Genomic DNA, 13,745 nt, shown 5'->3' with positions numbered 1-13,745 from the left:
AATATATTTTTAGGGCCCTAAAATTTAGGGGGCCTAAAGAAAATACTTTACTGGCCTCCTCCTTGAGCCACCTGCTTGTAACTCTCCAAAGACGTTGTAGAAATCGGCAAAACTACGGTGAATGATACAGTCGACAACTGCATCTTTGATCAGTGGGAAATAATCCAATCCTATTACCATAATCTATTTGCCACTGATAGTACTCTTTCTCAGTGAATTTTCCCATTAGGAACTTATAACACACTTTATACTAAGGATAACCTCACTCTAATGGCCAGTTAAAATACACTGAAATCTGCCCCGCAATCAAATCATTTCAACCTCTAAAGGCACCAGGACCCGACGGTTTACATACTTTTATCAAACCTTTTGGCCTCAAATTAAATCCTCCGTCACTCTTTACAAAATTATAATTAAAATTATCCTCCAAAGAATAAAGTCGTTCTTACACAAAATCACAAGTCCGAAACAATCAGCGTTCCTAGCAAATTGTCGAGCTTCTAATAACGCTATTATAGTACAAGAACTTTTTGTAATTTCAAGAAAACAAAAAGGTGCACAAGCTGACTTTTTGCTTAAATTAGATCTCGAATTTAAGCAAACACTCAATTGTTTTAATTTCCCAATGGATTTTATTTATCTAATAATGACTTGTGTCACAACTTCCTCCATTTCTATTAGTGGCACTCCAACACAATTTTTCCATCCTACAAGGGGCATCCTCCAGGGAGTGACCCTATTACCGTAATTTTTTATCTTATGTCTAAAAATGCTGTCTCGGATCATCTCTACAACGGTTGACTGTAGAAATTGGGTCCTTAGCATACTACCCGCCAAGGCCCTTCTATTTCACATTTACTATTAGCGGATGACATCACGCTAACATCCAAAATAACTACTAGTACGGTAGTACCCATACCATTGTTATAGCAAAAACAAAAATTACTACTGCTACAACAACAATAATAGTAACACCAAAAATAACAATAACATTCCCAGTGCAATTTCACAAGTGGGGTCTTGGGTAAGTAGGATATCACGACCCAAATACTAGATCGAGACTGCACCTAACGCCACCGTTAGACAAGCCCATAAGCGAAACTACTATTTATTTATCCTTTTTAACATATTTTTAATCATACTAAATTTCATGCAATTGTGATAAGTCTTTTTAAACAAAATATCAACGTAATAAGTACATAGTCTGCGGTGATAGAAATGACAAGTATAGCAGTACATAAGTGCTACAAATCTCCAAAGCCCGACGTCACAAGTATATGAGCAATCTAGGGAGTATACAAAGCACTAAAACTACTGTCCAGAAGTAATAGACAAGAATAGAAAATAAGATGGAAGGAGAATCTGGTGTTGCGGATCGTAGCAAGGCAAGCAGCTCACCCCTAAGTCTCCATAAATGATCGGCTACGCGCCCCATAACCACTGATGGAACCTGTCTTAGTACCTGCACATCCGTGCAGAAATGTAGCGTGAATACGGAGAATAATGCATACCCAGTAAGTACGAGGGGTCGACTTGACACTTACTAGAGGTTAATAATAATAATAATAATAATAATAATAATAATAATAATAATAATAATAATAATAATAATAATAATAATAATAATAATAAAAGTGCATAAAGTAGACATGGTGAGCACACAACAAGTATCAATAAGACAAATAAAAGCAACTACAATGAATATATCAAGAATCCGTAACACATCACCAACATCTCATAACTGGTTGTGAAGGCACTAACTCAATTATCCAAATTGGAACCCGTTTCAATCATTAAGCATGAAGTTGCCGAGGCAAACGACCTGATTCCATAAGAATAGTGTACTCAGTACCGTCGAGGCGAACGATCTGATCCCATAATAATAGTGTTATCATCATACTACTGATGCGAACAACCTGATTGCGTAAGAGTGGTGTTACCATGCTACCGAGGAGAATGGCCCGCTCCCATAAGATTGGTGTTACCATACTGCCGAGGCGAATGACCCGATACTATAAGAGTGGTATTACTACACCTGTCGAGGCGAACGACCTGATCCTATAAGAGTGGTGTTACTATACTATCGAGGCAAACGACCCGATCCCATTAGAGTAGAGAAGTTTACCTTGCTCGCGGAAGTACTTGCAACGCGAGAGGACATGGATTTTTCATTGTTGTTAAGTATTCCTTATTTTTCCAAAATAAGAAGATAATCATAATAGTACAATTAAAAGCATGATGTGGATCTAAGTCTACCCGGACATATCATGAATATAGCTACACACGGACTCTCGTCACCACGTGTGTGCGTAGCTCCCCACACAAGTAAATACACAACAAGATACACCTAAGGGCATGACTTCCCTCTTACAAGGTTAGACAAGAGACTTACCTCGTTCTCAAGCTCACTTCTAGTCCACTAATCTGCTTTGAAAGCCCCAAATCAATGCCGAACAATCCGAAACTAGTCAAATATTATATAATTTAATCAATATTTACTCAAAAGTTCATAATTTAGCTATTAGAGTATTACCCAACACAAATTGGAAGATTCTTAAAATTCGCCCCGGGCCCACGTGCTCGAATTCCGGAGATTTTTGAAGATAAATATAAGTCATAGCCTCACGAACTCAAATTTATAAATTTCTACTTAATTCTATAACTAATGTCGTGGATAAATCTTATTTTTACCAAAATCCTAGTTTTTTTTTTTACAAATCCCCCCTAATTTTCACAATTTTTCCATGTTTAATCAACCTAAAATCCACATAATTAACTTGAAAATGGGTGGGAGTTACTCACCTTAGGATGTTGATGAGAAACCCCCGCTAAAGTGCTCTCAAAATCTCCCAAGACTAAATGAAAATATGAGGAAAAAGGTCTAAGTCCCGTAATAAAAGCCCTTGCACCAGTCGTATATGGTTCGTAAATGCGATGGTCACAATTGCGACAAAAGCATCGCAATTACGAATTCATAACATTTCTGCCAAGGTCGCATTTGCGACTGATGTTAGGCTAGAAACCCGTATTTTAGCCGTAGTATTACATTCCAATGACTGCATTTTTACGTGCGTTTGAGCTCAAATGATAGTGAATTACACTTAGTACGTGTTTTATGCCTTGTAGGAGGTGATCCAGGCTCAAAAGTTAATTTGGAGATAAATTGATTAATTTGGAGCTTTGAAGTCTGAGTAAAAGCCCAATACATTAAGCCGGGATCGTGTCAGAGGTCGTGTTCCAAGTCTGGATGTTAAAAGAGGACAAAATAAGTTCACTCTAAGAAAATTGCACTGCCGCGCCGCATGGGGCGCCACAAGGCGCGGTGCAACAGTGTAAAATGAGACCTGACACGAAAAGAAGAGGTTGTAGTCAAAGTGCACTAACGCGCCGCATGGTGCGGCGCAACTGTTCAAGTTTTATAGATCTAAGTCCTAGTTCACGCAGGAAAGGGTGTTTTCGTCTGGGCCCGACCCTATTTGATATAAATACATGTAAAAACGCCATTTTGAGAACTTTTGACATATCTTAGACCTAGGGAGGCTATTGCGGAAGGGAGAAAACATTTGGAGCAATTTTCGGAGAAGATTGGCATCAAATTCTTCATTCCTTCATCTTTGCTTTTTAATTTATTTATTCAATTTATTTGGGAAATTATGAACACGATTATGAGTAGCTAAATATTTAGTATAGGGTTTTGATGAAACCTATTGAAGGATGAACTTCTTGTTATGTTAATATAGTTTTCCCGGTTAAATCTCTATTTGTTCAACTACCTTCTTCTTGTTGTTAATTGATAGGATCCTCAATTAGCTGTGCCTATTTAGTATGTATTACTCGGGAGAGAGTGAATATTTAGGTAATTGTTGAACAACACCACTCCCGGAGTATATGAGGGATCAATAACCGAGGGTTTAAAGGCGGAATTAGGGATAACGAAGCCTTGGGTGTGATCTAAAGTGAGCTATATTAAAAGCCAGCTAGCGTAACATGGGAGAGTGCATCTAGTAAATTATCGTGATTACTCGGGAGAGATTTACGGTAATAAGAGTGCTCATGATCGATAGAGACGGTTAGGCAAATCTATATGAAACATAATCGGAAGTGATTCCATCAATAGGGGAAATCACAACCTTAGATCCCTCTCTTAATTGTTTATAACTTAATCATAGTTAGTCTTTAGTTACTTAATTGCAGTCAGTCATAGTTAGTAAAAATATCCTCAATTGTTATTCAAAACATTTGGGAAGTTGATTATGTAGAATTTAGTGAGTCTAACAAGAGTAATTTATAGGTTAATTCCTTGTGGGTTCGACTCTGGGCTAAATACTCAGATTATATTTGCAATGTCCGCTTAGTCCTTTTTATAAGGCATAGTTGGGCGTGATCAAATTCTGGCGTCGTTGCCGGGGAATTAACGGTGTTATCAATTACAATTGAAACAAATACAAAATTTCTTAGTGTAGTCAGTTTTCTCTATACCCAATCTATACAAAATTTTAACATTTTATTGACTTGGTTGTACAAGTGCATGCCTAGAAACTCATCGAGAACTGGTGAAGTATTTGAAGCATTATAAGATCTCGAGAAAGTTTTCAAGGCCTTGGATCGGGCCAACCAGAAAAACAAACAACAACAAACAACTGAACAATTCGAACCGGACATGGGGGACAACGTGGTAGACCCAGCTGCGCCATTAGCACCAGTGGCACCTCTTGTGTTAGAGGCTGCTCTATATGACTGGGCACAACCCACAACAGAGAACTTGGCCACAACGATTTTAGTCCTGCAGATACAGGTTGAATCATTTCAAATCATGAACAACATGTTGCACTTGTTGCAAAACAAGGGACTATTTTCGAGGTCACAAATCGAAGATCCTCAACAACACTTGAAGAATTTCCTGTCAATCTGCAAAACTCAAAGGCAGCTCAACGTAATTCAGGAAGCAATCAAGCTGTTGTTGTTTCCATTCTCAGTGATAGGAGCTGCCCAGACCTGGCTAAACTCACTTCCCATTAGTTCCATAACAACTTGGGAGGAGTTAGTCAAGCAATTTGTAAACAAGTTTCATCCACCCAACAAGACTGCTCAACAAATTGATGAAATCTTGAGTTTAAAACAAAGACCAATAGAGACACTGCAAGAAACATGGGAACAATTCAAAGGGATGTTGGTTATATATCTGCACCACGGTATTCTAGATCAGATGTTGGGGCAGCGATTTTACATGGGTTTGGCAGATGGAGTGAAGGGTAATGTTGATGCTTCAACTGGTGGAGCATTTTTGAGCAAAACATGGAGAGAAAGCTAGAGTCTGCTTGACAAGATGGCACAAAATTTGGGGTGGACAACCAAGAATGCACCTATCACTCTAGTGGTTCACTCAGTGCCCTTAGATCCATCCAACACTCTTGCTGAAAACATGGCCACATTAATGACACAGATGAGCATACTCACCAAAAAGGTGGAAGAGTCAGGGCAGAAGCAGCAGGTACACATTGTAGATACTACTAATGGGGGATTATGCATATCTTGCATTAGTCAGCTAATTGGTAACCAGTGGAATGCAGAAAGTGATTATCATCACTACCCTGAGGACATGAATTATGTATCTAATTATGGAGGCCAGAGATAGGGTGGTCAAAATTGGGGCCAACAAAATCAGCCGTACAGGCCAGTCCAGCCATAGCTCAACAATGGAAACATGGGAGGTATGAGACCTCACAATAATATGGTGTCTTACCAAAGGCCACATGGATATAATAATCAAAATCAGCAGCAGGGTTATCATCCTCCTCAGCAGCAGCATGGTGGAAGATAGGAAGATGAGTTTGCTCGACTTGCGGCAATGATGCAGCAGGTTATTGGGTCAAATGCAAAAATCAGTGAAAGAGTAGATGCACATGATTCAGCTATTAAGAATATTGAAGTGCAGATGGGCCAGATTTCGATATCTTTGAATAATCGTCCTCATGGGACATTACCTGCAGACACTCAAATAAATCCAAAAGATCAAGGCCCGAAGCAGCTGATGGCAGTAAGTCTACATAATGGCAGAGACTTAGACTTGGATCAAGAGAGGGCTTGAGAAAGCAGACAGGTTGAGACACTTGTACCAGTGCCCATTGAGCTAGATGAGTCAACAAAACTGACAGAGGTGACAGTATAGCCTGCCCAGGAAGAACATAACACACAGATTGAGGCTGAGAGAGAAGCTGAGACAGCCCAGGAACCGGTATTTGAGGTGGTAGCTGATAAAGAAAATACCCAAATTATTGGGAAGAAGAAACCCCCCGCACTATTCCCACAGAGGCTGGCCAAGTACCAAAGGGAGGAACAATACAAGAAATTATTGGAGATGCTAAAACAAATCCAGGTAAATATTCCATTAATTGATGCTTTGAAGGAGATGCCTGGTTATGCAAAAATGATGAAGGACTTGATGTCCCGAAAATTAGATTTCCAAGACTTGGCCATGGTGACTCTTACTCAGACCTGCAGTGCGGTGGTGACTAGACCAATTGTTGAGAAGCTGTCTGACCCAGGGAGTTTCACAATTCCCTGCACTATTGGTAACTTTGCGTTTGCCAAAGCACTTTGTGATTTGGTGGCTAGCATAAATCTTATGCCCCTGGCGATCTATAAGAGGTTGGGGATTGGAAGAGCTAGACCCACTTTGATGCTGTTGCATCTGGCTGACAGGATCGTGAAAAGACCCTCTGGTATCTTGGATGATGTGCTGATTCAGGTAGGGAAATTAGTGTTCCCTACAGATTTTGTGATTCTAGATTGCAAGGTGGATGAAAAGATTACCATAATTTTGGGGAGGCCGTTCTTGACCACTGGGAGAGCTCTCATTGATTGTGAGACTGGGGAGCTCAAGATGAGGTTGAACGATGAATAGATAACATTCAATGTGTAGAAATCTATGAGGCGACCAAGTGAATTCGCCAATTGTTCTCTTATTGATGTCGTGGATGTAATCATGGAAGTTGATGATGAGATGCTGACTATTGAGGACCCTCTTGCTGCATGTCTGGTAAATTTAGACGAGGTGAATGGGGAAGAACTAGAAGAATGGGTGTTGGCTTTAGAGGGCAGATGGTTCTGGAATAGAACTCTTGAATTCGAGCCCCTACACTTAGAAAACAGGGAAACTCCTCCAGCCAAGCCATCCATAGAAGAACCACCAAAGTTGGAATTGAAGCCACTGCCCGCCCATCTCAGTTATGAGTTTCTTGGACTTAACTCCACATTACCTATTATTATCTCATCTAGTTTGTTAGATGTGCAGGCACAACAACTTTTGCAAGTACTCAAGGATTGCAAGGCTGCCATTGGGTGGACCATGGCAGACATCAAGAGGATCAGCCCGGCATATTGTATGTATAAAATTCTGCTAGAAGAGGGACACAAACCTTCCAGGGAGCACCAAAGAAGGCTGAACCCCAACATGAAAGAAGTGGTGAAGAAAGAAGTGATTAAGTGGTTGGATGCAGGAATCATTTTCCCAATCTCTGACAGCAACTGGGTTAGCCCGGTGCAATGTGTTCCTACGAAGGGTGGCATTACGGTGGTCAAAAATGATAACAATGAGCTGATCTCTACAAGAACCATCATGGGCTGGAGAATCTGCATGGACTATAGAAAGTTAAATCTGGCCACCCGGAAAGACAATTTCCCACTTCCCTTCATTGATCAGATGCTAGACAGATTGGCAGGGAGGTCTCACTTCTATTTTCTGGATGGGTACACAGGGTACAATCAAATCTCCATTGCACCAGAGGATAGAGAGAAGACCTCCTTCACTTGCCCATATGTCATTTATGCTTTTTGGAGGATGCCCTTTGGCCTATGCAATGCACCCGCCACATTCCAAAGGTGCATGATGGCCATATTCACTGATATGGTCGAAGACATAATGGAGGTATTCATGGATGATTTCTCAGTGGTGGGGAACTCGTTCGATGAGTGATTTATAAATCTGTCCTGAGTGTTGAAAGGATGTATTGAGACTAACCTGGTACTTAATTGAGAGAAGTGCCATTTCATGGTACAAGAGGTCATAGTCTTGGGACACTGGGTAACAAGTAAAGGAATCGAGGTGGATTGTGCAAAAGTTGACGTGATAGCAAAGCTTCCACCTCCCACTTCAGTCAAGGCAATCAGGAGCTTCCTCGGGCATGCCGGTTTCTACCGGAGACTCATAAGAGACTTCTAAAAAATTACCAACCCTCTCTATAAGTTGTTAGAAAAAGATCACCCTTTCTTGTTTTCTGATGATTGCAGGGTAGCATTCGAGGAGCTGAAAAAAAGGCTAGTCACAACACCCATCATTGTCACCCCCGACTGTGAGCAACCATTCGAACTCATGTGTGACGCCAATGACTACGCAGTGGGGGCAGTGCTGGGATAGTGGAAAGATAAGCTAATGTACCCAATCTACTATGCTAGTAGAACGCTGAGTGGAGCCTAGCTAAACTATACTGTGACTGAAAAAGAGATGCTGGCTGTGGTGTTTGCATTCGACAAGTTCAGATCATACCTGATTGGCTCTAAGGTAATTGTATATACTGATCATGCAACTCTCAGGTACTTGATTGAGAAGAAGGAGTCCAAACTGTGCCTGATTCATTGGGTGCTGTTACTGCAAGAGTTCGACCTTGAAATTCGTGATCGTAAGGGCACAGAAAACCAAGTCGCTGATCATCTATCACGACTTGAGGGAGCTAAAAACTCAGTTGAGGTTGAGGATATTCTGGAAACCTTTCTAGACGAACAGTTGCTCTCTACAAGCCTTGAGTAAGTGCCATGGTATGCAGACTTTGCAAATTACCTGGCAAGCAGTATAGTTCCCTATGACCTTTCCTCTGTTCAAAAGAAAATTTTTTATCGTGACTGCCGCATTTATTATTGGGATGAACCTTACCTATTTCGAATATGTGTTGACAATATGATCCGGAGGTGTGTCCCCGAGATAGAAAAATCTTCTATTTTGCAGGCATGTCACGCATCGGCGTATGGAGGGCATTTTGGAGGAGTCAGGACGTCTACGAAAGTGCTAGAGGCCGGGTTCTTTTGGCCAACAGTGTTCAAGGATTCACATCAATGGGTGAAGGACTATGATGAATGTCGGTGAACTGGAAACATTTACTGTTGCCATGAGATGCCCATGAACCCAATTCAAGAGATGGAAGTGTTCGATGTCTGGGGGATTGACTTCATGGGCCCCTTCATCAGCTCTTTTGGCAATAAGTACATACTTGTTACTGTAGATTATGTGTCCAAATGGGTAGAAACTACAACATCTCCCACCAATGATGCAAGAGTGGTGGTGGGATTTTTGAAGAAGAATATATTCACCCATTTTGGGACCCCAAGAGCCATTAACAGTGACGGAGGTACTCACTTCTGCAATCGAGCCTTCGAGAAATTGCTAGCGAAGTATGATGTGCGCCAGAAGGTGGCAACCCTATATCATCCCCAGACGAGTGGAAAGGTTGAAGTGTCAAACAGAGAGATAAAGAGTATGCTAACCAAGACTGTGAATGCCACAAGAACTGATTGGGCGAAAATGCTAGATTATGCAATTTGGGCCTACAAAACTGCTTTTAAAACACCGATTGGTATGTCATCATACAAGTTAGTGTTCGGGAAGGCCTGTCACTTGCCAGTGGAACTAGAACATAGAGCTTGGTGGGCAATAAAATAGCTGAATCTGGACATTAAAGTTGCGGGAACAACTAGAGTCACAGAATTGCATGAGCTCGACGAGTTCTGATATCTTGCTTTCGAGAGCATGAGGCTGTATAAGGAGAGAATGAAGAGGTTACACAACAAGAACATTGTTGAGAGAAATTTTAAGCCCGGAGATATGGTGTTGCTTTATAACTCAAGATTAAGGCTATTTCCGGGTAAACTCGGGTCACGATGGTGTGGACCATTTCGAGTGGTCGAAGTATTCCCTTCAAGTGTCATAGAGATTGCCTCAGAGAAAGACTCTCATATATTTAGAGTAAATGGGAAGAGATTGAAACTATATGTGGGCATGAATGAACCAAAGGAAGTGTCTGAGATCCACCTGACTAAACCTCAGAGGTCGAGCGAGCCTTAAATGCGCTCATCTGCGTCGTGCCGCGATGTTAAATCAGGTGCTTATTGGGAGGAAACCCAATTGTTAACCTCACTAACCCATAATTGTAGTTTAGGATTATTAGAATTTAGGAGTTATGAGACTTGATTGGGCAGGTACAAGCATGAATTGGACATAAAATAAGTACATAATAGAGTCGGGGTGCAATCCGGAAGCTAAAAATCAAAAATAAATCGAACTCTGTGAAAAATGGCCTACCGTGCTGCATGGGGCGCCGTGCTAGGCCAAACGGGTCTGAGAGACAAAGTGGAGGGCCTCTGATAATTTACACTATCGCGCAGCATGGGGCGCCACACCCTGCGACGCGGCAGTACTAATTTAAAAAAATGTTTTGTTTAGATTTTTTTAAAATACCCACCCGTTCAGCACCCCCCCCCCAAACCCTTTTTTCTCTTTTATCTTTCAAACCAAATGCCCCAGCCTTCCCCCAATTCTCCCACTCTCTTCTCTTCTCAAATTACCTTCCAACACACACATCCCATCCCTTCCATTCATCCTCAAGGTAAGTTTCTCTACTCTTTTTTTGTGTAGTGGTGCTAATTTTTTTTCTAATTTAATTGCTTATTTTGGCCATGATTGGTGCTTAACTTGTTGGGTTTCCCTTGTGCTCATACTTGTGGAAGATTTTTAGCATGTCTTGATACTTATAAAAACTTTTATGGTAAAGTTGTGTGGAGGTGCCTTAAAGGCCGAAAATTATTGGTATATTTGTGCAAATTTGGAGCACTTTGTTCCCTTGTTACATTGTGGTGGTGGTAGGATGGTTGATTGGTATGGTTGTGTAGTATTCTTGGAAGAATTAAAGTTGAAATTTTGAGGTAACTTTGGTGAATGCCATGCGTTTGATTAAATGCCTCAATGACATAGAAAGTGACATTGTAGCTTAGTGGAGAATAATTGCTATGAGAAAATATGGTGCTAGGTGCTAATTGGAATATTCGATTCATGCATTGTGCTTGTGTAGTGTTGTGTTGTATTTTGTGAAGTTTGCTAGTAGTGCATTAGTATAACTTCTTTTATTTCTCTTCGTAGTTACTAGATTAGCTTCTTAATTTTGTATGTTAAACTAGTATAGTCCGTGATTTTGTAGTTGTACTATTATGTTGGTGGTTGGGGGATTTTTGATTGCTTGTGGCGCACTTCCATCGGGGTAGTCTGAGTCCCTGATATACATTTTACTTGTGAACATGCCAATAACATAAGTGTGGGGTGGTTACCCCGTTTGGTCTTGTTTTGGGTTTTCGTGTTGTAGCTAACACTGTTCGTCTTGTACAGGTATAATGTCTCGCCGCCCGAGCAAACACTCTAACACTGGTTCTTCTAAGGTTGCTTCTAGCAGCCGTCGTGGTGGGAGACGGGCACCTCCCTCCGCCCCAGTAGAGGAGGAAGAGGAGCACATTGACCCTAATGCGGATGTGGTGCCAACATGCAAATATGGTATACGGGTTGTCCCCGCCCTTACTCAACACTGGTTTCAGACATTTGTCCCGTCAGTCAACCTGGATCCTGAGGTTGCTATTGATGATGGGAAGTTGGCCTATAAATATAGTGAAATTTACAACAACATTCGGGCTTTGGGTTTCGACAGTCTGTTACGTCCGGGTGATGTGGTGAATATGAACCTAGTTAAAGAATTTTATGCTAACTGGCAAACTGAAGCCAGCCTAGGTGCGGTTTACGAAGTGCAGGTACGGGGTAAAGTGATTCCATTCTCCTCCCGGGGTGATCAATCAGATTATGGGATTCACAAAGCATCCCCACAAACTCTTTTAGAGGTTTCTCCGTCAGCCAGACTATCTGGCTATTCGTCGCCTGTTATGTAGTGCTGACTCTTCTGCAGCATGGACATGAGATGCAAATGAATTCCACAAGGACATGAAGAAGGCAACATTCTAGCGGCCAGTCAGGGTTGTTTTGCGATTGATTAATGCCAAGATCACGCCGACTCAAAGTGACATTGATGTACCCTGGCTGAAGGTGTGTTTGATCTATGCCCTATTGATTCGGATGCGGTTTGACCTGGGTAAAATCATGCTTGATCATATGGATAAAGTGCGACCACTTGGGGCTCGCCGTCTACATTACCCGAGTATGATCACTCAATTATTACGAGCACACCTTGTGGGGGAGGAGTACCACTATGACATGACTATTCCAGTGTCTTACCCTATTAGGCCCTATGATGTGACGTCGGTGATAGGACCTCCTACTACATCTATTAATTTGGACCAGAGGATGGTCCGCGTTGAGGAGACACTACAACTACTGTTTGCTGACTTGCACCTTCGGGCTGCTCGGGGGGAGGCCAACTTGGAAGAGTTGCAGCAGGATCACCCCCTTTCTACTATCACTCAGTAGTGGTTGGGGTTGGAGAGAGGAGGACAGCTGCCACCCGATGCAAATGTGATCTCCATTCCATCTGATAATGAGGAGTATTTGTGCACTTTCGGTGTTGATGATTACGCCTTGGGCCTCAGGAATCACCTTTTCACTCTTGATTATACTGTTTTGCATTGGGGACAATGCAATTTCTTAAGTGTGGGGTGGGGTGCTCTTATTTGATTGAATTTGTACTTGTTTTTATTTTTTTCATTTGCCAGTTGGTTTTGTTTGATTTGTTTCTTGCTTTCTTAGACAATTGGTCTGTAAACTATAATTTTGAATTCTATCGGACCTGTAATGGTTAGTAATTAAGTATGTAGTTTGACTCTTCCAGGCGATGGATTTCGTTGACTGGTTTCTTGAGGGAGATGAGTCGAAAAGAAAAAAAACAAAAACAAATTCATATATGTGAAAATCGAAAAATATGTCTTTTATTTTAGTTTTTTAAGGTAGTGTAACAATTCCCCCTTGGTTTTTCTTTATGCCGCAGTTCTTTTTTAAGGGTTTTGCTTAAACCAGGTATAGTTAAATATTTTTATTTTTTAGGAATTAAGAATCTTTAGTTAGGAAGCTAAGTTGAAGGATCAATTTCCCGTGATTGCATATGCCTTGAGAGTGGTAAGGGCCTTAGTTGTGACACCTAGGCTCAATTCTTGAATCTTAGATAAGTGCCTTAAATTGCATGATTAAATCTGTGCTTAACTGCTTTGACTAGAGTGTCTTGATTAGTCCAATCCTGAGTAAGTTATGTGCCATGTGTGTGTAAGGTTTTATATTGTTCTGTGCATTGCATTTGATGTCTAGAACTTGCCCCGTGTGTTTGCAAAGCGAAATAATAGTTTTGTTCTGTCTTGGAAGTGATATAGGCATTTCTTGTTGAGCCATATGTACATATTTTACCCGCCTAATTGTGATGTATTGTAGCTAACCCCTTTGAGCCTATAATCCTATTTCTTTGGCAACCACATTACAAGCCTTACCCAATTGTTTGAATTGACCATATATTTGAACCTTTTCACCTCCCATGAGCACTTGAATTGTTATGAACTTTGTAAAAGTTAAAGTGTGGGGTGGTTGGTTTGGCATTTGAGTGGAACTAATGGAATAAGGAGAAAGATGCGTTGTATTGAAAAAAAGTAAGAGCCACTTAAAGTCCTACCCGTCTCGCAACCTACATTACAACCAAATAAAGTCCTACTTGATCCTAGAC

The 13,745-nt window shown here is 41.1% G+C and overlaps 1 protein-coding gene across 1 annotated transcript; it reads left to right on the top strand.

Annotated features, from left to right (window-relative positions):
* The first annotated feature begins 5,848 nt into the window (after positions 1–5,848).
* Positions 5,849–6,904, top strand: LOC138874645 (uncharacterized). The gene is made up of 3 exons (XM_070153418.1): positions 5,849–6,037; positions 6,170–6,376; positions 6,494–6,904. Exons 1-3 carry the CDS (start codon positions 5,849–5,851, stop codon positions 6,902–6,904), a joined length of 807 nt encoding a protein of 268 aa, XP_070009519.1.
* The last annotated feature ends 6,841 nt before the right edge of the window (positions 6,905–13,745 follow it).

This window comes from Nicotiana sylvestris, chromosome 8, assembly GCF_000393655.2.
Source record: "Nicotiana sylvestris chromosome 8, ASM39365v2, whole genome shotgun sequence".
NCBI lineage: Eukaryota > Viridiplantae > Streptophyta > Magnoliopsida > Solanales > Solanaceae > Nicotiana > Nicotiana sylvestris.
This window is presented reverse-complemented; position numbering and strand designations above follow the sequence as displayed.